General features: G+C 50.1%; 2 protein-coding genes across 2 annotated transcripts; one reads left to right on the forward strand and one right to left on the reverse strand.

Annotated features, from left to right (window-relative positions):
* Positions 1 to 347: 347 nt before the first annotated feature.
* Positions 348 to 2342, reverse strand: GPR3 (G protein-coupled receptor 3). The gene has a single exon (XM_006862237.1). The coding sequence runs from the start codon at positions 2335 to 2337 to the stop codon at positions 1345 to 1347; it is 993 nt and encodes a 330-aa protein (XP_006862299.1). The 5' UTR covers positions 2338 to 2342; the 3' UTR covers positions 348 to 1344.
* A 6855-nt stretch (positions 2343 to 9197) lies between these two features.
* On the forward strand, positions 9198 to 12386 carry CD164L2 (CD164 sialomucin-like 2). Its single transcript, XM_006862238.1, has 5 exons — positions 9198 to 9285; positions 9781 to 9948; positions 10054 to 10125; positions 10671 to 10715; positions 12238 to 12386. Exons 1-5 carry the CDS (start codon positions 9198 to 9200, stop codon positions 12384 to 12386), a joined length of 522 nt encoding a protein of 173 aa, XP_006862300.1.
* Positions 12387 to 21917: the final 9531 nt, after the last annotated feature.

Here is a 21917-nt window from a genome sequence, read left to right on the forward strand (position 1 = left end):
CCACAGTACCCAGGGCTATGCTCTGTAGGACTCCAAGGTGTAGTCTCCACAGCACGATGGAATGTCAGTAACTTTGATCTCTTGCTCCATCTGTTCCAAAGCCCCAAATCATCTAATGTGAGCAAGAGATGGGCATCCTAACCCCAAGAAAGTTTCCTATTGCCAGAGTTAGTGGGATGCTTGTCAGATGTGAGCCCCTCAAAGTGCATGCCCCCACCACATCAGGAATTGGAATCCTGGCTGCCATGCTCCATCTGGTCTGGTCTGGCTTAATCCTCCTTCCAAGTCCCTCCACCCTCTCACCTAGGCCCTATTCCACCCTTATACAATACATACATGGAAACACATTTATCACAAAATCATCTTTTATTGAGGGTTAGGTCAGGAACAGGAATGGGAATGCACTGGGGGCCAGACCCCGGTTGGCAGAGGGGTCGGGTGTTGGCTTGCGCCCCGCCTCCTCTAGGGCACCTCAGAATGAGGCCTGAACCCCAGGCCATGGCTGTGGCGCTGGATGCCAGATAGCAGTGGAGTTGAGGGTCCCGGCGGCCTGGCCGGGTTGTAGTTTCCCGCAAACGGCCACCAGAGGGCAGCCGGCCCCAGCGCAGAGGAATTCTCGGTTGCTCAGGTGATGGCTTCTTAAAAAAATAAAAAAACCAGAGGCTGGTGTGTTCCCCTGCAAACCCGAGGGGGCAAGCCTGGAGAGAAGGCTCTGGTTTCTATGATCTCTTTGATAAAAAGTAAGCAAAAATAATAACAAAATACGTGTTTTTTCTTTCTCCCCCCCCTTTAGGAACTGAGGTCAGAAATAGGGGTATGGGATCTGGGGGGTACCCTGGTATGGCCTGTATTTCAAGGTGTGGGTCTCTTTTTTCCCCTTCCCACCCATAAATAAATTCATAAATAAATAAATACTCTCTTTGTATGCACACACATATATATAAATCTTTCTCTTCTCTAGGCAACTGAGTGACTAACCTCTCTGACTCTCTAGCTCAGAAACTCAAAAATAAAGTGACATGGTCAAGGTCAAGATTGGGGCAGGGGAAAGATCAGGAACTTGGAATGGCACTGTAAAACACCCAGCATTCTGGATCTCCAAGACAGCTGAGTGGAGGGACGTTTCTGAGAGGGACTCTGAACCATCTGAACATTCTAGAACCATGGTACCACCTGGGCCCTGCAGGGATCTGAACAGAATCTGGAAACAAACACCCAAAGTCCTAGAACTCCAGAACCAGCTGGGTCTTGGGGGTGTGGATTGGGGAATTGGAACAAAGTCCTGGAGGACCTAACATTCTGGAATTCTCTAGCAATCAGAGTTGAAGGGTCACCAGGATGCCATTAGACATCACTCGGGGAGCGGGATCTGAAGGACATCTTGGAAGAGGAACAGCAGCAGCAAACAGCCCACAGCACCTTCTGTACATCCTGGTTGCGGAAGGCGTAGATGATGGGGTTGATCATGGAGTTGTAGGTGGCAGGGAGCAAGGTGAGATAGGTGTAGAGGGGCGGTGAGCGGGCATCACCTAGCAGGCAGTAGACGGTGAAGGGTAGCCAGCAGGCGGCAAAGGCGCCAAGCACCACAGCCAGTGTGGCAATGCCCTTGCGGGTGGCCACATAGTGGGACGCAGGTAGCAGGTGCCGCTGGAGGGCAATCTGCTGGGCATGGTGGCAGACAATGCGGCAGATCTGGGCATAGAGCTGCAGCATGATGCCAAACACCATAAAGAAGGCCACAGCCAAGACCACCAGATGGTTCTTGGAGAGTGGACGCACCACACCACATGTGGCTGGGGCATCCAGGCAGTTCCAGGCCAGCACCGGCAGCATCCCCAGGCCCACTGCACCCCCCCACACAAGGGCCAACATCACATAGGTCCGTGTCACTGTTGTCTCCGAGTAGTAGGTGAGGGCATTGTATAGAGACAGGTAACGGTCAACAGTGATGGCCAGGAGGCTGCCAATACTAGCAGTGAAGGCCATCGCCAACATGCCAACTAGCACTAGGCCCATTTCCACTGAACCGATGCAGAAGACAGCCGCAAAGTGCAGGACAAGGCCCAGGCCTGCCAGCAGGTCTGCCACAGCCAGGCTGCCCACCAACAGGAACATGGGGGCACGGAAGGCAGGAGTGCCCACGATGATGGCCACCACCAGAGCATTTTCGCAGGACACCAGGGTACCTGAGATGCACAGTACCACATCCCAGGCCTTGGGTGATGGCAAAGGTGCACCTGGGCCTGTGGACCCCTCCGCTGAGCCCACGCTGCTCACATTCACACTGCCTGAGCCAGCTGAGAGCAAGGCCAGGGGGCTGCCTGCACCCCGCATCATGGTACCTGCAGGAGAAAGGCCTTGTGAGAGGCAAGCAGGCAGGGGCAGAGTGTAGAGGCCTTGAGGGGATGTGGTACCCTCAGGATACTTGGTAGGAGTCTCTCCTCCACAAAACTGGGACCTTGTCTCATTCATACCTTAGGCTGCTTTCAGGACACCTAGACTTCTAAGCAGGAGTCTCTTTTCCTGGGGGCAGGGTGGGGGGGAGTCCCTGTCTTGGGTCTCTTCACCCTCTCTTCCAACTACCTGGGTCTTAGACCTCTTTTGCCAGCTATCCTTCCTTCCCATTTGTGTGACCAGATTATAAAATGAGGGGCTACCTTAAGTGGATTGGAAAGCTCCCCAACCTTTAGTGGGGAGTGGGGGAGGAGGGAGGGAAGCACATCTGAAATTGAGGGCACCTCTGTTCCCTCCCCACGGGGAAGATGACGTTCTCCAGAGCCCTGATGATTGTCAGTACTGCCAGCTCCAGGCTCCACCTCCAGGGAATGCGCAAGAGGCTCTGCCAGCCCCCACCCCCCACACCTGGAGTAACAACACCTGGGCAGTCAGCCCTCCCACCCGTCCAGACTTCTGTTCTGGGTCGGACCCTCTTCCCGCCTGAACTACTAGGTCCCTGGAACAGATATCTAATGCTGGAAGCCCGGGTCCCAGTCAGACCCCTCCTTCTGCACCGACACCTGGATTTTGAGCCGGACTCCACCTCCTGCCTGGATGCCTAGATCCGTTAAGTCAGACACTTCCTCCTGCTCCGATGCCTGGGCCCCAGCTCCAGACGCCTCCTGACGGCCCAACCTCAAATGACCACCCATTCTTTCAAGGCCTCGGGTCCCTGAAGGAGGGCTCACCTCAAGCCAGGTCATCTAACTGACAGCTCTCAGCATGCTGACACTCAGCCCCCGCCTGCTTATACAGAACCTGGGTTCTGGCTCGGACCTCCGACCCTGGCCTGGAGCTGGGGGCCTGCCGCCGCTCAGCGCCCCATCATCCTGCGTGCCCTCCCAGATGCCTGGTGCTCACGATGGGGCTTGCTACTCACCGCTCGGGACCTCCGGGAAGCTCCACTCGGGTCCGGACCGCTCCGGGTGTGCGCGGACCCGGAGAAGCCCCCGCGGCCGCGGGAGAAGTGGCGTGAGTCACCCCGCCCCGTCCCGCCCCCGGCACCGGCTCGGTGACGTCAGCTACCTGGCTGGCCAATAGGCGCGGCGCGCTGGGACGCAACGCGCGCCGCGCGGCATAGTAATGAAGTCTCGCACCGCCCGCTCCCCCATTCATAAAAAGCGACCGTGACCGCGGTCCCGCCCCCTCCCGAGTGGGCTCGCTCTGTCCTTGACGCGGCGCCCTCTGTGGGCCGGAGGCGGAGGTGGGACAGCTTTGCAGACATGTGCGGGGAACGCAGAGAGGAACCAGATAGGCTATGAGGGAGATGGGGCACTTGAATAACAGAGACAGGCTGATGGAACCAGGTGATGGGGACCGAGTGCGGATGACAGGGCTGCTAAAAAGGTGGGGCTTTGAGGTGACGATGATAGGAGCACGAGGGAACAGGGAGGTGGGTGGAAGTGACGGTATGAACATGATGACAGGATCTTGGGGGATGGTGCCCATGGGATGCTGACGATGGAGGAAGCCCCCAGGGCATCCACAGAGGTGTCAGTGTGAGCCTGACATGATGGGGTTCAGGAATCCTTAGGTAGCCGTGGCAGGGGAAGATGGTGTCCAGGTCACCATGACTCTGTCAGAAGTGCTAAGGTCCTGAGGTACAAAGCTAAGTGATAAGGGTGGTGGTGGGGTCCTGCAACAACGATCCAGGTGACTGTGGTTAGTGGGCCCCAGGGTGAAGACAGGAACAGGGGTTTGGACTGACAGGAATCAGGTAGGCAAGTTGCTGCCAGGCAGGTCCTCGTGATTCAGGGGCTAGGATAAGGAACTGGTGACGTCACTCATGTCAGCCCAATAGCGCCCTCACTGTACTGGAAGGGTGGGATGGGCAAGATTCCAAATCTGAATTATTTATTCAAAGATCTGGAAAGCCGAAGGTGGGGGCACTTCCCCGAAGCAGAGAGAGATGGGGAGCCGGGAATAACTTGGAAGCAGAGCCTTGGTTGCTCAATCCTCAGGGGAGGCCCCTCTTAGCTTCCCATTTTAGGATTGGGAGAAGAGTGGAGAAAGATTTCCCTCTTCCCCAACCATGCCTGTCCTTAATACTAGGGAACTACTCCTTTAGATTTCTCCAGATGTGACAGATGTAGTCAGGCCTGGGGGGAAAGAGAAGCTAGCTGCTCATCCAGGACTGTGGGGTGAAGGTTAGGGCTTAAGGAATCAGAGGGGTCCAAACTCCAGGCCCCACCTCCCTCTAATTACCGTGTCTGTCGTTGCCGCTCCTACATCCAGAGTCCATTGTGCAGGGCTGGGACTTTGATGGAGGAGAGGGTCAGGTCAGATGTGTTAAATTTGGGGCAACTAGGGAATGAAGTAGTGTGTCACTGTGGGATGATGCACTGGACCACAATGTCAGTGGTTCAAATTCACCCGCTGCTCCTCGGAAACCCTATACAGGGTCGCTGTGAGTTGGAACCCACTCGCAGGCATATAACAACAACAAAGGGGATGGAGTGGATTCAAATTCCAAGTCTCCATTTATTAACCTTTGTGTGCCTGTTTTCTCATTTATAAAGTAAGGATATCATCTCATAGGATTGTTGGGAGGATCCCTGGCACATATGTGTTGGTGATCAATAGTATATCTATTTGGCAAGAGGAGAACTCTAGAAAGCACAAGTGTACAGGTGGTAACTGAGGTTCTAGAGGTAGATGGCACCACCCAGGGAGAGGATGGGGAGTGAGAAAAGCAGAGAGTGAGTGGCTGGGGGATGGGAATAGGGGAAGGAAGACCCATTTATGGTTGAGGGTGTTCTTGCTTCTGGATCTTTGCCCTGTCTAAGGCTGTGACTGAGGCTATCACCACCATGCAGGTCTCTCCTCCCCATAGACCTGCTTTCTAGGAGAAAGGAAAGTCTCTTCTTTCCTGTCTTCCCCATGCCCTCTGCCCCTACAGTCTTGCTTTCCCCCACACCATTAACATGCCTCTAATTCTTCCCACCTATGAGGTGCCAGACTAACCCAGGTGCTTAAAACAACCCTGCAAAGATAGGGACAGTGTCCCTACTTCATAGACTAGGGATTTGATATAAGTCACACAAGAAATAAAAGAGCTGAATAACACCCAGAGTACCTTCTATCCTAGCCCTCTCCTAAAAAGTCACTGGGGGTCAAGTTTGACGGCAGCCCGCAATAACTGCAGTTCCAAACATGACCACCAGATGGCTGTGAGCACTCACTTCCAGGTGAGCCTTTTCTTCCCCTTCCCCTTCACTAGTCTGGGGAATCTCTTGGGCCTAGGCTTTAAAGGAAGGTTGTGTGAGTGAGTGAGTGAGTGAGTGAGTGAGTGAGTGAGTGAGTGAGTGAGTGAGTGAGTGAGTGAGTGAGTAACACAAGTCATCTCCACACCTAAGACCCTTGTCCAAGTCCCAAAAGTTAGTGCACGCATTCTTAGCACAGACCCATTCATTCAGCCAATATTTACTAAGGGTTCCTCTTAGCCTGGTTTTGGGTGAGTGCTAGGGATTATAGGGAGTTCTGGTATGGCACTGTAAGATAAGCTCTGGACCACAAGGTTGATTTGAACTGCAAGACTGGGCATTCAAACCCACTAGCCCCTCCTTGGAAACCCTATACAGGGTTGCTATGAATTGGAACCTACTGGATGGCAGTTAGCAACAAAAGGGACAGAGAGATGATCTGGTCACATGCTTACATTTTCAACATTGAATAAATCATTATAGAGTGCCTACTATTACTGGAGTCCTGATGTGGCACTGTGGGTTAATGCTCTGGATTGCAAAGTCAGTTTGAACTGCAAGGTTGGCAGTTCAAGCTCATCAGCTGCTCTTTGGAAATCTTATGCAGGGTTGCAACCGACTTTATGGCACTTAACAACAAAAACAACAACCTATTATTGCCAGGCATGCTTCTAGACACATTCCACTCCAACCCCTACCATTGTTCCTTCATGGAGTTTCCATTCTAATGGGGAGAGATGGACAATCTACAGATAGATACTGCACTTGATATCAAGTAGGGAGTTCCTGAGGGTGAGGTAGACAAGCATGTACACAACTGTGACAACACAGAACAGTGTGATTACTTAACAAATCACTACTTAGCCCTTGCCATGTTAACTAGTGAAGAAGATAAACATGGCTTTTGCCTTCATGAAGCCTACAGCCCAGTGGGGAAGACAGACAATAGAGTAATAAATGAATAATTGATTTCACATTTGATACCTGCTCTGAAGGGAAAAGGAGGCATTGTGATGTAGAATAGCCAGAAGACCTCTTTAAGGTATAGAAGTCATGAAGCCTGTCACTTGAAGAAAGGAAAGTTTCAGGGAGTGAGGAGGGGCACAGCTGGTGCAAAGATCCTGAGGAGAAAAAGAGTTGGGTGTCTCTGAGGAATAGAGATGAGGCTAGTGTGTCGGGAGAAGTACGAATGGAGCTCAGAGAGGTGGGCCAAGGAAAGATCATGCAGGGGCTTGTGGGTCATGGAAAGAAGTGAGATGAGACCCATTAGAGGGCTTGAGCAGAGAATTAATGATCTGAGGAATTCCTAGGTATCGAAAACAATGGTTCTAATCCACCCAGAGGCACTTTGGAAGAAAGGTCTGGCAATCTACTTCTAAACAATCCATTGAAAACCTGATGGAGCACCATTCTACCCTGACATATATTCAAAAGGAACTGAATTTTTTTTTTTTTTTTTAACTATATGCTCTGACTTAAGTTTTCAAAGGCTCACTCTGCTGAGTGGAGAACAGACTACATAGCGGTGAGGGTGGGCAGAAGTAGGAGCTCTAGCAGAAGGTAACTGCAGTCATTCAGGTAAAAGATGGTCAGGAGTGAAGTTGGGGTGTGGAGAAGCAGATGGATTCAGATCTACCACAGTGCTGAGGCAGTTACAGGGGACTTCCAGCAGAAGGTGGCCTTTAGTAGTGTCTTGAAGGATTCCTTTAGAGGTGGAGAACACCAATAGAGAGAGAATGGTGAGGATAAAGGCAAAGACCTATAAAAGAGAGAAAGAAAGGGCTGTTCTATTTTTCTTTTAGAGAGTAGGAAGATGTTAGGGAGAGCCCAGGACAGGCTAGAGAAATTTCTAGAACCAGAAATCAAAAGGTTATAGAAGCCAAAACACAGTTGAACAGTTGTTTATTGGAAGACATGTGGTCAAATTAATGGTTTCAAGAGAGCCCTGCATTGTGAGGGCTTGCTAAAGGGACTGGAGGCTGGGAAGCAGTGAGGCCAGGAGAGGGACAGTGAGGAGCCTGGACCCAGGAGACTTACAGAAGCAGAAGTGGAAGGATTTTAAGCTGGGCACTGAGACAGAGGGAAGGCTGGAGAATGAGACCATGGTTGATCTGGGTGATTGAGGGGAGTGATGGGACATTCTTATGTGGAAAAGAGGGACCAAGCAGCTTTAGAAACCTGAGGGACACTCAAGTGGAGGTGCCCAGGAGGCAGATGGGCCCACAGGAGTCATAACAGAGTGGAGAGTGGCCTCTAGCCTCAGTCAATGTTGTGCTCACACCCTAGCCCACCACAACGTGTGTCTAGACAGGTAATTTCAGTTTTCAAGCTTGCAAACTGAACATGACAAAACTCAGGTCTGGAGGGTGCTTGTGAACATGAGATGAGATGCAGTAAGTAAAAGAATGCACTTGTCACATAGTCAGGGGTCAATAATTGTTAACAGTTTTTAAAATGATTAATAACAGGCGTAGCATGGGGTGAGCTAACTGCACTGGAGTTGGAGATGTGACTTTCAAATGGAAACTGATGACAGAAATGACCACTAGTCCCAGGAGATGGTAGGACTCAGGACTACTCTGAGCCACCAGTGATGACGAGGGGAAATTTGAGTGGAGAAAGGAGTAGGAAGGAAGGAAAGGAGAGCGGGAAGAAGGAGGATGGGAAGAAGAAAAGGAGGTGAAAAGAAGAAAAAGAAGAGGGGTTAAGGAACACATTGTAAGGGAGATGAGAGGTGAGTGCAGCGGAAGAACCAGACGAGTTATCAGGAATGATGGTCTTGGGGAAGGCTGTGGAAAGGCCTTCAGTTGACTTAGCAACAGTTTGACTTGTGACTTGACCAGAGGATGTGGTGGACCAGGGGCTGAAGGGAGGGAGCGCTAGGGGCAGAAAAGAGGAGAGTACAGGGAGTGAAGCGAGGCACAGAGGAAGCTGGATCTGAGCAGCCCAGCCAGAAGCGAGGGGCCAACTGAGGGCGGTCCCAGAAGTCTTGAGGTCTGGCTGAAGGATGCAATCCAGAAGATCCGTCTGTTCTGAGCTCTGGAGGCAGGAGACTTCACTCAAATCCTGGTTTTGCTACTCACTCTGACTTCAGACAGGTCCCTCACCTTTTCGAAGTCTCAGTTTCCTCACCTGTAAGGCAGCAATAGTAACAGTTGCTACTTAGCAAAGTTGGCGAAAAGTTGCCCTTTAGGAGAACCCAGTCCTCAAGTCTCTAAATCCTAGATTCCACCACCTTCTTCCACCACCAACTCTACCTGGTCTGTCCCACTAGCCACGCCCCTATTTGGTACCGCCTCCACCTGGCACCTCCCAGACCACCTGCTCAGCCCCACCAACCTGCGCCCATTGGCCACACTCCGAACAGACCCCGCCCCTACCTAGCCCCGCCCTTGTTGCCCGGGTCTCCCTCCTCACTTGCTTGACAGAGTGGAGTTACAAGGGACGCGCCTTAGCAGCTCTCAGCAGATCCCCCAGCGCGACCCCAACCCCGCGCCCATGGCCTCATCGGGTCCCCGTGCCTTGCAGGCTGTGCTCTGTGGTAGCTGCTGCTATCTCCTGCTGTGCGCCGAGCTAGCTGTGGCTGGTAACTCGGGCCGGGTCTGGTTACATGTCTGGACCGGGAGAGGTGGAACAAGCCCTTCACCCAGTCACCACTCAGGAGAAGTGTGGGCTTGGGAAGTGGGGAGGGGACTTTCTAGACGTGTCAGTGCTCCAGGAGTGGGTAGAAGAAGGGGCCTAGTGGAGCCCTGTGTTATATATGTGTAGGTTTCAGATGGATGTCAGGGAAGGCTGCCCCCACCACCACCGGTGTATGTGGGGAGGTAGCTCCGCATGCATCTGGGAATCCCAGGTATGTGTAAAGGGAGGGGGCTCTGGGTGAACATGAGAGAGGTTCTAGGTGTGTATAACCACATGTTTGTGGCAGCTCCAGATGTGAGGAGGGGCTTGGAGGATCCCAGTTACTGTATATGGGAACCCAGATGTGTGCAGAGAGGATGAGAGTCATAGTAGTTCAGGGTCCCTGCAACTTCAGTTCAAAAAATCATTCCCTTGTCACCATCCTCCCCCCATCCCCCAGGTAAAGGAGCTCGAGGCTTTGGCAGAGCTGCCCTGCTCCGCCTGAACATCTGGCCAGCTGTCCAAGGGGGCTGCAGAGAGCGGGAGCTCTGTGAGCGTTGTGTGGAGGAGAGCAGAGCACACAACCTCTCAAGCTGTGTGTGGGAGCAATGTCGGCCAGAGGAGCCAGGTACAGGATGAGGGTGGGCCCTCTCTTCATTGAGTACCCCCAACTCTAAACCCCAGGGCCTTAGCTCCTCTCCCCAAATCTCTCTCCTGTACCTTCTCTCACTAGGACACTGTGTGACCCTAGCTGAGGTGGTAAAGGAAGGCTGCTTTGTCTACAACCACTCAGAGGCATGTCCGGGTAAGGGGGTGTGCACTGGCTTATGTCAAGTTGGAGAGAGAGGGCTGAAGGTCTGTCCCCAAGCCTAACCTGCCCTCCAGAAAAGACCCAGACTCTCTTGGAGAGTGGCTTATGTCCTTGGAACACCTGGGCCCAGTCTCAATTTTATCTTTAACTCACTGAGAAGCCTCTTACCCTCACTATACCTTCTTTATCTATAAATGGGTAGAACTGGGAGAGGGGTGGGGGCGTGGCGAGTCTAGGACAAGTATGTGTATATGGGTAGCTCATTTTTAAATTTAAGGCATAATGTGAGCTTTGGAAGTTCAAAAAAGACTAGGGACTTCCTAAAAAAGGTGACATTATAGATAAGGCCTGGAGGTAGAGATGGAGAAAGGCCACATCTGGTGGGAGGAACTGTGTGAGATAAGGCTTGAATGTATATGGAGTTTACCTGAATCTGGGAAGGGGATGCTGACGAGTCAGAAGCCAGGCTGACTGGGCTGGGATTTCCTTGGCATTCAGGGGATGGGAGGGCTGATTTATTATGGATTCTGTCTCCTCAGCTGCCCATCACCACCCCACCTATAAACCGAAGACAATTACAACAGGTAGGTGCCATCTGGGGGAAGGGGACAGAGGAACAACCAGAGGTGTAGACAAAGACAGACCTGGGTTCAAACACTGTCTGTGACCTAAGGCAGGTGACCTCTGAGCCTCAGTGTCGAGATCTAAGCAAACAATGGCTTAGAGAGTACCTCCACAGAGTTGCTGTGAGAATTGTGAGATGATGATTGTATAGCACCTAAGTCAGTATCTGACACATAGAAAGTAATCAAGAAATGGTGGTTCCCTGCCCTTCTCCCACCACCACCAGAGCTGGGGACTCAGGGTGAAGTCTCAGGACCTGTCCTTGGTGCTGAGTGTGTGTGGCCCATAAAATGTGGTCCTCAGTGACCACCTAGTACAATTTCTAGGACCAGATAGGGTCACAAAGCAGGATACCAGCAGAGTAGAGGTAACAACACCTCCCCTTGGTTCTCACTGCCCCTCAGAGCCTGGAGGTCACTGGACTTGGCAGGGGTGGCTGAAGAGGCTCTTGGTTAATTAAAGCCAGAAATGTGATCTTGGAGGCTGAATTATTGATATCTGTGCTCCCTCCGGCTCAAGCTCCAGATCTGCCTTGTGCGGCTCAGTGCATCTTTTCCTCCTCATCCCTCAGTGCCTTTCTCTGGGGCTCGCTGAGCTACAGCTTACCCTTCGTATTCTTAGCCCTCCTCACAGTACCTACAGGCTCTGGGAGGTGGACCCTGCTTATAATCAGGCCTCTTGTCCAATGTCCCAAAGTGTTCTCCCACCTGCCAGCTCTGCCCTGCCCTGGGCACTGGCCCAAGGTCTGAAATGGAATCCGTAGTGGGAGTCTATGGTTAACGTGGCAGAGCTGGGAGCCACACAGCCACAGCCTGCCAATCAGGAGCCCTGACTCAATCCTCTATGGGCCAGGAGACCTGGGATGAATCCAGCTCTTCCTGACTGTGAGGTGATTTGGTCATGCTGGCCTTCAGAGCCTAATTTCACCCTCTGCTGTTCATGATCTAGCCTCCATTTCTGTGCTCACAGGTGCTCGCCTGGCCTACTCAGGACCTCATTTCTTCCTCTGTCTTTCCTTTCTAAGGGCTCTGACATTAAGTAACTCTGGGGTCTACAAGCTTAGAAGTTCTGAAAGGAGAACATACCATCTGTATCTGGGTTCTAAACCCCGATACCTAAGGCTGAAAGGGATTCTGGGCTGGTGGGTCCCTCTTCACCTTGTTGAGTAGTATGGGACAAGCAGGCTGGTGGGGAGTCCAGCTCTCCCATTGGGTCCATGTGAACAGGAGTCCCAGAGAGAATGTGGGAGGCATAATGCTATGGAACAACTCATAAACAGAACCAGATCTGGTGCCAGGACCTCATCCCTCCCCCAAGGCACATCTCAACTGCCCACACAGGACCTAAGCTGGCCTGAGCCTAGTGTTCAGGTCCCTATCATGAGAATGGGCCTTGAAGTGACCTGTGCTAATTTGAGGGATGGGGCTGGGATCCTGGTCCCTGGTGGACTACTATGACCTCCACCCTGCCTTGCCCCTACAGGAAGCCCCCCAGTCCCTGAAGCCCCTAGCCCAGGCTTTGATGGGGCCAGCTTCATTGGGGGCATCGTGCTGGTGCTGAGCCTACAGGCAGTGGCCTTCTTTGTGCTACGATTCCTCAAGGCCAAGGACAGCACCTACCAGACACTGTGAGTAGATGGCCACCCACACCTGCCTCTAAGTCCCCAGGGAACTCTCTTCCCAATGAGGCAGATCCAAGGACAGTGACTTCTGCCCTCTATGAGCCACACCCCTCCTCCATCCCCCAGTTGTGAGGCTCTCTGCCAGACACTAGCTGGGACCAGGACTCTGGGTTCAGTCTGGGCCAGGTATCTGGGAGTATGGCTGAGCCCACCTGTATCTTTGCCCCCTCATGCTGCCAGCAGAGAGGAAAACCAGTAGGTGATGCCCAAGCGAACCTTCAGCCCTACAGTCCTGTGGCCATGGGCCAAGCTGGGGCCTTGTGTGCGGTTTGATTTTCCTCTATGAAGGGGAGCCCCTGTGTGCAGTGTGTGCTGTGGGGTTGGTCACCGCAGCCTCCATTAAAGTGTTTGCTCTCTCAGCCCGTTGCCTGCTCTCTGGGGCTAGGGGTCCTCAGCCTGGCAGAGGCAGGGCCACCTCCCCAATCGTATTCTCTGCCTGGCCCCTACAGAATCTGACCCTCTTCGGGCCTGGACTCCACATGGAGGGGAAGTAGGACACAGAGGCTGCCTTCTTGGTCCCTCATGAGCTCTGGGAGTGGGAAAATCATGGGCCACCAGTTCCTTGCAACTTTAAGCAGGCTCAGTGCCTGATGCTGGATATTCCCTCCTTGTCCTGGAAGCATCCCACCCCCACCTCCTGTCTTATCCATTGCCCCTCTGGGGACCCCGAGCCTAACATCTGACTTTTGTGCCTGTCTCTTTTCACCAACCTGACCTGGCACTGCCTCCAAATAAAGGGACTCTTTCTAGCAATGAGTTCCATGTCTTGTGTCCTGGGCATGTGGATTGGATGGGGTGTGGGTTTGGCCATTGCTTTCTCCTTAAGGAATTCTACCTAGAATTGCTGTTGTTGTCTTTTAAATGATTTCACCTGTTATACTAGCTGCCCTCATCCCTACACAAATGGGAATGCTGCAGATACTCAGAAATGTATGCAGTAGACTTACCCAGGATCACACAGCTGCTTGGGGAAGGGCTGGGATTTGGATCCAGGTTTTTCGGACTCCAGGGTGAGCAGAACATCAGAACGCCCTTCAGAGCATCTCCAGGCTCTCAGCTTCCTAAGGTTATGTTTTGACACCCACCCTAACTCCCCTTGCAGTGTGGAGGGTAGAGGCTCTCCTACCCATCTCCAGGCTGTAAAGTCTTATTTCCTAACCACCTCTCCAATGGACTGGGCACTTGCTGGGAGCCAAGCTTGCAATCTCACACCTTTCTCATAGAAGTTGGAAAGCTGTAGAAAGTAATGGTTGAGAGTTCAGCCTGTGAAGCAGACTGCTCTCTGTGAACTTGAGCAAATGATTCAACAGCTCTGTGCCTCAATTTCCTCATCTGTAAAGTGGGAATACCAAGAGTTTCCATCTAGTGGGAAGTAAGGAAAGTTAAGAGTGGATGCATTTGCTTCTTCACCTTCATTCCAGGGCACCTGTCTACCCTTCCAGCCATGCAGCCTCTGGTCAAACTTGCTGCACCTCCCCCTACCTCTACCCCAGCCTCCCTACAGGGGTTCTGAGGGACCCTGGGATTCACAGGTAGCTTCACTACTCCCCAGCTCCACAGAGAGTTCACCTGCTTATACATCACATCCCCATCTGTAAGGCCAAACACAGTCAGTCCGCCTCCTTACTCCTACTTCTCCTCCACACGGATTCCACCAAAGCCTCTTCATCCTCTCAGACATCAGCGTTTCCTGGAGCTCTCCTCCAGCTACTTGGATCTACTTTTTGTTACCCAGCCTGCCTTGCACTCTCTGGTCTCCAAGCCTTTGCACATGCAAAGTCTCCTGTCTAATCTTCTCCCCCTCAGCAAAATTTAGTTTCTTTACCCCTGTCTTTATTGGATGTCATAATGCTTATAAGGATTGAAAATGTTTATATAAAGAGTGATATCAAAGTTCATATAAAGAATGAGAATCATTCTTCCCTGATCCAACTCTTTAGAAATAACTACAGTGAGCAGTTTGTATCAAAGTTTCTGGGGGGTGCAAGGGATTAATGCACTGGGCTGTTAACCAAAAGGTTGGAGATCAAGTCCACCCAGGGGCACCTCAGAAGATAGTCCTGGTGACCTATTTCTGAGAAATCAGCCGTTAAACACCCCATGGAGAAAAAAAACAAAAAAACAAAATACCCTATGGAACACAGTTCACTCTGACATATGTGGGGTTGCCGTGAGTGAGAATCGGCGGCAACTGGTTTGACAGTATGTGTCAGATCTTTTTCTATGAATCTACAACATATATACACATATTTGGAGTTCTGGTGTGGCACTGTAAGATAAGCACCGGACTACTAACCAAAAGGTTTGGTAGTTCAAACCCACCAGCCACTTCTCAGAAACCCTATATAGGGTCGCTATGAGTCAGAACTGACTCTCATCCACACTTAATAGCAGTAACAACATACACACATATAAGGAGCCGTGGTGGTGCAAATGGTTAAGTCCTGACTGCTATTCAAAAGATTAGTGGTTCAAACCTACCCAGTGGCTCTATGGGAGGAAGACCTAGCAATGTACTGCCGTCGAGATTACATCCAAGGAAGCCCTAGGAAGCAGATTTACTGCCACAATTCCGTGATCAATGGTACCTGACAACATACACACATTCAGCTCTTTAGAAATACAAAATGGGATCATGTTCTACATACCAGGAGGCTTCAAAAAGTTCAGGGGAAAATGGAATTAAAAGATAATGGAGTTTTTCCACAAACTCTTTGAAATCCCCTTCATATTGTTCTGCAACTTTAACCCTTCATTCAAGATCAGATTTGCCCTGTGATTGCCACCCCAAATCAAACCCTTTGCTGTTGATACCGGCTGATAGCAATCCTAAAGAACAGGTAGAACTGGCCCCAGAGGGCTTCTACAGCTGTAAATCTTTATGGAAACAGACTGACACATCTTTCTCTTCTGGAGTGGCTAGTGGGTTTGAACTGCAGACCTTTTAGTTAGCAGCCAAATGTGTAACCACTGTGCTACACCCAAATCCCAGTAATTCCAGTTGGGTCACACTCACTGATGATTACCAATCACCATGAGGAACAGGCTGGTGTGTTCTAGACACACCCGCAGAAGTGTTTTGGGTGCATTGGATCCCAGAACTGGAACTGCAGGGTCTCGGCATCCATCTCATATATTCATCCTGCCAAGCAAACTCTGCCTTCACCTCCCCTCAGACCCCTTGTACCTCCACCCCATCCTCTCCCCACCCTACCTCCAGCACTGGGCTTGGCACAGAGGAGGCCCTCAGAGAGAGTTTGCTGAATGAATGAATGAGCTCTTCCTCTTCTCCAGTAACCTCCCTCCCCCTCCCTTCTAGCTCAGGCCTCATCCCTCACATCCAGATCTTGTCTTCTGCCTCCTCAAGGGCCTCCCAGCCTTTTGCCCTCCCCAGGCCAAGCTGCCTACACAGGTGATTTATGTTAACAGTTGTTTCTTAGGCCCTGATAGGGGCTTCCCACGAGACTTGAAGTTAGGCATGAAGTCACTTTAGTTTCTCCCTCTCTATTTCATTCATTTAAGGAGCTCTGGTAGCATAGAGGTTACAAATGGGACTGCTAACCTCAAGGTCAGAATTTAGAAACTACCAGCTGTTCCTTGGGAGAAAGATGAGGCTTTCTGCTCCCATAAAGATTTACAGCCTGTACAAGGAAACCCTGTACAAGGTCACTATGAGTCAGAACTGACTCCACGGTGCTTAACCACCAACCACCACCATTCATTCATTTAGCAAGTATTTATTGAGCGCTTGATTCATACCATGCCTGCAACCCATATCCCATCTTGTCTATGAGCAGGCTGTGTATTGCACTCAGCATGTCATCTGGGGTGCACTGTGTATCTAATAAATGGTGGCCATGGTCATGACTGATACTGTTGACAAGGATCAGGGAAGGATGGCATTAGGGCTGGGCCTTCATGAACAGGTGGAGCTTTGCAGGTAGAGAGGAGAGACTTCCAGATAAAAGACATAGCGTGAGTCAAGGCTCAAAGCTGTGTGACTTCAGATTCTTGGAGAGATGGTTGGGGAATCAATCCTGAGTGAACAGAACAGGGACCGTGCCCGTTCTCGCTGAGGCTGAGGAAGAAAATGCTCCTACACCCTGCTGGCTCCAGCCTGTGTGGGGTGTCCTAGGGAACTAGTTTCACATTCCCCACCAATTTGGCCCTCGTAGATGCTGGCATCTTACTTCTTAAGGCACCAGAAAGATGAACCAACTGTGGACCCCATCCTTCCTACTGCTAGGAGATCTACTTGTCTGAAGACCCAAGTGGAGAATTTGGACTCTAGAGGCAAAAGACATCTGATTTTGAACCCAGCTCTGCCATATGACAAACTATGTGGCTTTGGACAAGTCCGTTTCCTGACAGAACCTCAGCTCCCTCCTCTATAAAACAGAAGATGTAGATGCCACCTGAGGTTCTGTTGAGTTGTTCGCATTCTCTGCTTCAGAAGAGGAACCAGGGAAGGCTTTTTCAGAGAAATCGTGACTGTTGGGGAGAGACTTGAAAGAGGGAAGTGGTTATGGGGAGGTGCATCCTGGGAGTCCGTTTTCCTGCCTGAGCACCCAAGAGGCTCCTCCCAACCCTCCCTGGAAGAGTCACTCAGGTTGCAATTGAGAGCTGCAAGGCAACAAAGGAGCTAAAGGGGATTTTGAATGGAGACAAAGCAGAGGGAAAAGCTGATTGTTTTGGAGTTAAGACAATTTGCTCCTGTAAAGATTTACAGCCTCGGAAACCCTGTACAGGGTCGTTATGAGTCGGAACTGACTCCACCGTACATAACAACAACAGCACCCCTGTGACTAGCTAGGTTTGTTTTTGTGTTGTTAAGTGCCATTGAGTCAGTTCTGACTCATACATAGTGATCCTGTATAGGGTTTCCATGGTAGCTGGTGAGCTAGAACCACTGACCGACCTTGCAGTCCAGCACATTAATCCACAGCAACACACCAGGACTCTGACTAGCTTGGTAACCTTGGGCAAATAACCTGGCCCCTTGGTGCAGTTATTTTCTAATAGAACCTGAAAACCTCCTGCTCATAGTTGCTCTGGGCTCCTGCGATGCCCCCTATTCCCTCTATGCCAGGGGCTCCCTGAGCTTCCACAGTGGGAACCCCTGTGACACTGACTACAATACAAGTGAGGTCAACTGTGTGGTGGTTGTCCATGGTGCTTGGCACTATAGATTCTGCTATAGAGCCTTTCTCAATAGGTAGTATGCAGCATCTGAGACCACAGCCTGCAAGTATGGCATCAACTGGGCTTCAGGCCATGGGGTGGGCCACCCCCACTGCAGGGTTCAGATGATGCTTCACTAGGGGACCCTGGCAGCTGACACCCTTATCTCTTCCGTACAGCTTCCGGACCCTCAGCCAGTTCTCTCTTTTGTCAAGTACCTCAGACCCTTGTCCCTGTTTAAAAATAAAGCCATTTAACCTTTTCCTGGCTTGCAAGACTCTTCTAGTTATTGGGGAAATTTTAACAGGGCTGAGCAGGGACACAGGTTTCAGCTCCATTCAAGGAAGCCTTCTTTCCAGCCAGGAAGTGGAAGGGACTGCCTCATAAGGAATTGAGGCTTCCGTCTTCTCTGGAAGTGTACAAGTCAGGACCAGAGGGGCACTCAGTGGAGGGCACAGAGGTCCTGTAAGTGGATAATTTTGTGGCAGGAATTGTAGCTTTCTCACCCTCTGTATTTAGAAGCCTTGGTGACTCTCTGGGCTAAGCATTGGGCTGCTAACTGCAAGGTCGGTGGTTCCAGCCTACCAGCTGCTCTGAGAACAAGGAGGCTGGCTGTCCTGTAAAAATGTACAGTCTGAGAAACCCTAAGGAGCAGTTCTATCTTGTCCTATGTAGAGTCGTGGTGAGTCGGAATCAACTCAATGGCAGTGGCTTCGTTTTTTGTATTGGGCTGTTGTAAGCCAAGTTCTCACTTTGCTACTTCTTTCTTTATTTTTTAATGTTTTATTGTGAATTATGTGATAGTTTACATGGGAGAACATTAGTTTTACATTCATCCTATCGTATATCATTTCATTGCCCTGGTTACAATCCCCTCCATGCATCATCAACCAACCAAAGGGTATACACTACAAGCCTGCCCCCCGGTCATCAGCACACAGCCCCTCTCCCTCTCTGTGTCTAAAGTCCCCAACTGCTCCATTTCTCCATGTCATCGTCTCTGCCTCCCTCTCAGGCATCGCTGCTTCTCTGGGTAGGGTCCCGCTCTCTGCTCTTCTCCCTTGATGGTCCCAGGGACCTTCGCTCCTAGGCTGAAAAGTTAATCACTCCCCTCCTTGCTATAAAATGTCTACCTTTACATTTCCAACCCTCACAAGCAGTCCTGATAACAATGATTCACTATTGTATCACAAGAGACCCATCCTCATTTCATTTCATCAGCCCCGCCAAGACAGATTGTGTACTACTCAGTAGAGATTCTACCTTCCTTCATGCCCTCTGAATCTAGGTTCCCTCTTGAAAGCTTGTAAGCCAATCACTTCTTGCCTTTGCAGCAGCAACCCCCCCCCCCCTTTTTGGGTAGCCAATGTCCAAGTTGCCCATCCCTGTCTACTCTGTGTATGGAGGGGGTGGGAATGATCCTTGATGTAAAGATTTGTTCCCTTTTTTGAGCTACTGCATCCATAGGTGTAGGTCAAGTTCATCAAATTGTATCAGATTACTCTTTTTTTCCTCTTCTTTCTTCTTCTGGTTGAGCGCTGATCATCCAGTCATTGAAGCCAGGTCAAGTGGGTATTATCTGCAAGTGTGGGTGTTCTTGTGCACATGCCCTCTCTTCTTATCAGCTGGATGCTTCACTCTCCACTCTAGTCCTCTGTGGCTATGCCACTGACTCTGGGCCCAAGAGTGCCCAGGTCTTGTCACACTGCTGGCCAACCAGGTCTCCACCCGGGTTCACAGGAGTCTATTGAACATTGTAGGGCTTAGCTTGCAGCTTCATTGTTGTTTTTCCCTCACTTCCCCTTATCGGTGACGAGCATGGTCACCAATCAGAGCATGTATTCCCATTGAGTCTTAGTCTTGGAAGGGGGTTTACACTGAGGGGACCCAACCACTTGCCTTGGTGTGTCCTGGGCAAGCAACTTGCTTATTCTTGTTGTAACAGTCGGTCTGCCTATATTGTTTTGTATTTTTCCTGTCGATGTTTCTTTCAAGAAGTATCTTCTGTTCTAGCCGCTCCAGGCTGGTCTGCTCATCCTTTCAAGTGGAAATTTCCCATCTCAGAAGATCTGGATGTGGTTCAGGCTTCCACCTATAGTCTTATGTAATGCAGAGGCTCTGCAGGAAGCCTCCTTCACTGGGCACGTTGTCACCCCATTTTAGGTATTCCAATCATTTATAGACAGAAGATGGACTTACAAGCTTTCTATGGTGATGTTTCTGGCTATTCCTTTCTCTCCCCCTCCTCACTTTGCTACTTCTTGTCTGCCCCATTGGGGGTTGACTTGAACCTATGATCAAACCAAGGAAAGTACATTTTGGACTGTGAAACAGAAGCCAGTGAGGTAGCACTTTCTGAACAGTTAATTTGTTCAACACCACATTCTAGTAAGTGAACGAAAAATAAATGCTTAGACATCTAATATCTGCAGTCACAGGTAGTATTGGGTTTGAATCCTGCTTTGTCATGCAGCTGAATAATCCTGGACAAGTTACACAACCTCTTTAAGTCTCCTGTTCTTGACTTCAGCGTCTACTGAGGTTTCAGTCACTAGCTAATTCAAACTAGAAGGTTAGGGATTTGGGGGGATTTAGAGCTGGTGGGTGTGGTGTGATGAATCACTTTTATTTTACAAGGCCTTTCTTTCTTTGTTCTTGTAATTTTCACCAAATGATTCAGTGTGACTATGAAAATAAGGGGTTGATTGTGCACAAAGGGGATTGGGAAGCTTGCTGATGATGCAACTAAGGTGCACGAGACCCTAATTAGGGTGCATCAAGGTTGTATTCTTTCACCATACTTATTCAATCTGTATATTGAGAAAATAATCCAAGAAGCTGAAATATATGAAGAACATGGTATCAGGATTAAAGGAAGAGGAGGATTGGTCCACAGAAGAGGTCCACAGGGATATGCAGATGATACAACCTTGCTTGCTGAAAGTGAAGAGGACTTAAAATAGTTACTGATTAAGATTAAAAAGCACAGTCTTTGCTATGGGTTGCACTTCAATGTAAAGAAAACAAAAACCCTCACCACTGGACCAATAAATAAACATTATGACAAATGGAGAAAAGGTTGAAGTTGTCAAAGACTTCATTTTGCTTGGATTTACCATCAACACTCATGGAAGCAGTAGTCAAGAAATCAAATGGTTTATTGCATCGGGCAAATCTGCTGCACAAGACATATTGCATTAGGCATATATTTGAAGAGCAAAGATGTCAGTTTGGGGACTAAGGTGCACCTGACCCAAGCCATGGCATTTTCAATATCCTCATATGCATGTGAAAGTTGGACAGTGACTAAGGACGACCAACCGTAGAAGAACTGATGCATTTGAGTTATGGTGTTGGAGGAGGCTATTACAAGAAACATGGACTTCCAAAAGAACAAACGAATCAGTTTTGGAGGAAGTACAACCAGAATCCACGATGGCCAGACTTAGTCTCCATACTTTGGATATATTGTCAGGGGGACCAGTCCCTAGAGAAAGACATCATGCTTGGTAAAGTGGAGGGTCAGCAAAAAAAAAAGGGAGAGCCCCAGTGAGATGGATTGGCACAGTGGCAGTGGTAATGGGCTCAAGCATAACAATGATTGTGAAGTTGGCACAGGACCAGGCAGTGTTTCATTCTGTTTTGTGTAACATTGCTATGAGATGAAATTGACTGGATGGTGCCTAACAACAATAATCTAGGCTTAAAAGAAAGCAATCCCAAAACAGAGGCATGAACTCGCTACCACCAATAAAGAAAAGTTAGTAGTAGAGTCCATCCTTTGGACCCAAAGTCTTTGTGCTGAGAACCTTTTAGACCCAGGAGACAGAAAGAGCTATAACACCAGAAATGGTGAGAAGCAGCAGTAGAGAAATGGCGGCAGCAGACCCAGGAGACTGGCCTGAGAAGTGAGGAAGCTACAATGGGTGTGCTGACTCACAAGGGGAGCACGAGAGAGCTGAGTGTCTTAAGGTCAAGGCTTACTGGCAGAGTGGGGTGCCCCTGGCACTTATTAGTGGAGCTAAAGAGCTTTGTAACACTCTTGCTCAAGCAAGGCAAAATGAAGGCCAAGAGGCCAAGGGAGAGTCATTTATGATCCTGAGCTCTAACTATTACTTCCCTTATGAATCTTCTGAGTACAGTCTGTGAGTTCTCTGTGTCTGTGAGTTCTCTGTGACTATTGTCCTGGTATGGCACTGTAGTGGAATCAGCAGTGGACTACTAACCACAAAGTTGGCAGTTTGGTTGCTATGAGTCAGAACTGATGCACTTAACAAAAACATTGCAATGAAGTTTTGAA

This window comes from Chrysochloris asiatica, unplaced genomic scaffold (assembly GCF_000296735.1).
Source record: "Chrysochloris asiatica unplaced genomic scaffold, ChrAsi1.0 scaffold00047, whole genome shotgun sequence".
Lineage (NCBI taxonomy): Eukaryota > Metazoa > Chordata > Mammalia > Afrosoricida > Chrysochloridae > Chrysochloris > Chrysochloris asiatica.